General features: G+C 51.5%; 1 protein-coding gene across 2 annotated transcripts in view; it reads right to left on the reverse strand.

Moving 5' to 3' along the window:
* TMEM161A (transmembrane protein 161A) overlaps nt 1-3085 on the reverse strand; it is an 18893-nt gene that overhangs the window by 1271 nt on the left and 14537 nt on the right. For both annotated transcript variants that reach the window (XM_011925849.1, XM_011925848.1), the window contains 5 exons: nt 1038-1098; nt 804-947; nt 587-700; nt 289-463; nt 63-159 (listed from right to left, as the gene is read on the reverse strand). In XM_011925849.1, coding sequence (XP_011781239.1) covers nt 63-159; nt 289-463; nt 587-700; nt 804-947; nt 1038-1098 — 591 coding nt within the window. The remainder of the gene's footprint in view (nt 1-62; nt 160-288; nt 464-586; nt 701-803; nt 948-1037; nt 1099-3085) is intronic.

The raw sequence follows: 3085 nt of genomic DNA on the forward strand, positions 1-3085 counted from the left end.
CAACTCCACTCTTTTATCTTCCAGCCCCACCCCTCCTCCACCTCCACACGGCAGCGTCTCACCCAGCGTCTTGAGCAAGAGTGTGCAGTTGAGGGTGAGGATGAGCGGCGTCAGGTACTGCAAGCTCACCACGGTCACGTAGCAGTAGACCCGGACCACCTGTGGGCAGGTAACGGGTGGCTGCAGCAGGAAGCCTTCTGGGTTTGGGAGGACTCCACGCCCAAAGGACTAGGAACCCTGCCCTCAGCCCCAAGATCCCTCTGGCCTAGGTCATCGGGGCGTCCATACCCTCCGCTGGATTTCACGGGCTTCGATGCGGCCAGCCTCCCTTCGCAGCTGCTCCACGCGGGCCTTGGCCAGGCACAGGTAGGCCTGCAGGTGGGGCCGGGTCACCGCAAGCCGCAGCAGGCACAGCACTACCAGCAGCCAAAGGCGCCCGGAGTCGAAGGCAGAGTCGGACAGCCTGTGCGGAGCGGGGCGGGGTAAAGGGCTAGGAAGGCCGCCCCTCACCCCCCAGGATCTTCCCCAGGCTCCTCCCTGAGTCTCAGAGGTTGGAGCACCCAGGGGAGCCCCACCCGATACGCACAGGGAGAAGGGCCTTTCCCCAAACGGCGGCTGGTGCAGGAAGTCCCGTGCAATGGGCTTTGTCCAGAGCCACAGGATGAACAGGGGAGACAGGAAGCTGGTGTGCAGGAGGAACCTAGGGGGTGACAGCAGGAGAGAGTGAGGCCTGGGCACCCCCTCTTCCCCAGCCTCTCCCTTAGGGCCCCTAATCCCCCCACCCACCAAGCGACCCACGTAACTGCAGCATGGGCCGGTCCTCCGACATGGTCAGCGCGTCCCGGTGGGTCTGGGCCAGCCGTAGGCCTGGGAAGGTGAGGAAGGCACCCAGCACAGAGCCCACCACCGCCAGCCCCACGCGGATAGCCAGCTTGGCCACAGGGAGCCTAGGAGAACACCAGGTCACAAGCCTGCCTGGGGGACCCTGGGAGGGTCCCATCCTGCCCTTGCTCCCCTCCCCCATTCCCAGGACTCACGCCCAGTCCCAGTCCTGCTTCTTCAGAAGTGGCTCCAAGTTCTGGATCATGCTGGCCAGGCCTGGGGACGGTAAGAAGAGGACCGAATAGAGTGAATTCCTAGGGTCTCTGAGGCCACTCTGTTCCCTAATCCCCCGTCCCTCAGGCATCCATTTGCTCCCCAAGTAGGAATGCACCAGGCCCCGTGCCAGGCACAAGGACAACTTTGTGCTCTAGTTACACAGCACTCTTCACAAGAAACAAGGTCAGTGTGTTGGCTCACGCCTGTAATCCCAACACTTTGAGAGGCCGAGGCAGGCGGATCACCTGAGATCAGGAGTTTGAGACAAGCCTGGTCAACATAGTGAAACCCTGTCTCTACTTAAAATACAAAAATTAGCTGGGCGTGATGGCAGGTGCCTGTAATCCCAGCTACTTGAGGCAGGAGTATCGCTTGAACCTGGGGGGCGGAGGTTGCAGTGAGCCTAGACCGCACCATTGCACTCTAGCCTGGGGGATAAGAGTGAAACTCAGTCTCAAAGAAAAAGAAACAATGTACCAGGCAGATACTCCTGATTGGGCTGGGAACATTCAGGGGTATCTGTTGAGCCTGAGCTCCCTAGGTTATAGAAGGAATCTGGAGGGGGATGAAGGACTCCTGCAGGAGAAAACCAAAGTTCTCCTGGAGGAAGGAATCCTCAATTCAGGACCCAAGATTTTCCAAAAATTAAGAGCAGGGCTGGGTGCAGTGGCTCGCACCTGTAACTCTCAGCACTTTGAGAGGCCAAGGCATGTGGATCATTTGAGCTCACAAGTTCAAGACCAGCCTGGGCAACATGGCAAAACCCCCATCTCTACAAAAAATACAAAACCAGGAGTGGTGGTGCACGCCTGTAGTCCTAACTACTCTGAAGGCTGAGGTGGGAGGATGGGTTGGGCCCAGGATGTGGAGGTTGCAGTGAGCTGAGATCATGCCATTGCAGTCCAGCACAGAGTGAGACCTTGTCAAAAAAAAGGAGAAAATTCATGTGAGCTCACAGACAAAATCAACAAATGCATAAGGAAACAAATCACCATAAAGGAGAGTTAACAGAAAAACAACAGTCAAGTTTAGGCCTCAAAGACTTCAGAAATTGGTGCTGTCAATTATATGTCAAATGACTAAGGAAATGAAAGCTGTAATCACAGAACAGGTGACATGAGACTACCTTCAGATGACTGGGTAGAATTGCAAAGGAACCAAATTAAACTCTTCTAAAAGGAAAATGTTAGTATTGAAATAATAGATTGTTAAACAGCACATTAGGAACAGCCAAAGGAGGAAATGATGAACTGGAAGACAGATCTGAAGAAATCACTCAGATTCCAACTCAGAAAAGTAGGTGAGAAATATGAAGAGAGGCTAAGAGAATAAGGAAGACAGAACGGAAAGTTCAATGCAAATCAAATCAGAGCCCCAGAGGTAGGGAAGAGAAGGAATGAAGAATAAAAGGAATTACTGGAAGAGAATGGTTGAGAAGTTTGCAGAATGAAAGACACACACAAAGTATATTAAACCATGTAAATAAAAAGAAATCCATACCTAGACACAATGGAGTGAAACTGCAGAACACCAAAAACAAAAAAATCACAAAGCAGCCAGGGAATTAAGACAGATCACCTATAAAGGAACAACAATTAGGCTGACAGCTAATGTCAACTGAGACAACAGAAAAGGAACAAATAGAAAGCAAAAATGTAAGATGGTAGAAACAAAGTCAAATGTCAGTAATCACAATAAATGTAAGTAGACTAAACTTTAAAGTTAAATGACAAAGACTGTTAGACTACATTGAAAATATCCAGCTACATGTTTTTTAAAGGATGACATACCTTGACATAAAGTCACTAGAAGATTGAAAATAAAGGGATATAGCCGGGCGCATGTACAGGTGGCTCAAGCCTGTAATCCCAGCACTTTGGGAGGCCGAGACAGGCGGATCATGAGGTCAGGAGATTGAGACCATCCTGGCTAACCCGGTGAAACCCTGTCTCTACTAAAAAATACAAAAAACTAGCCGGGCAAGGTG

Source organism: Colobus angolensis, unplaced genomic scaffold (assembly GCF_000951035.1).
Source record: "Colobus angolensis palliatus isolate OR3802 unplaced genomic scaffold, Cang.pa_1.0 Scaffold66, whole genome shotgun sequence".
NCBI lineage: Eukaryota > Metazoa > Chordata > Mammalia > Primates > Cercopithecidae > Colobus > Colobus angolensis.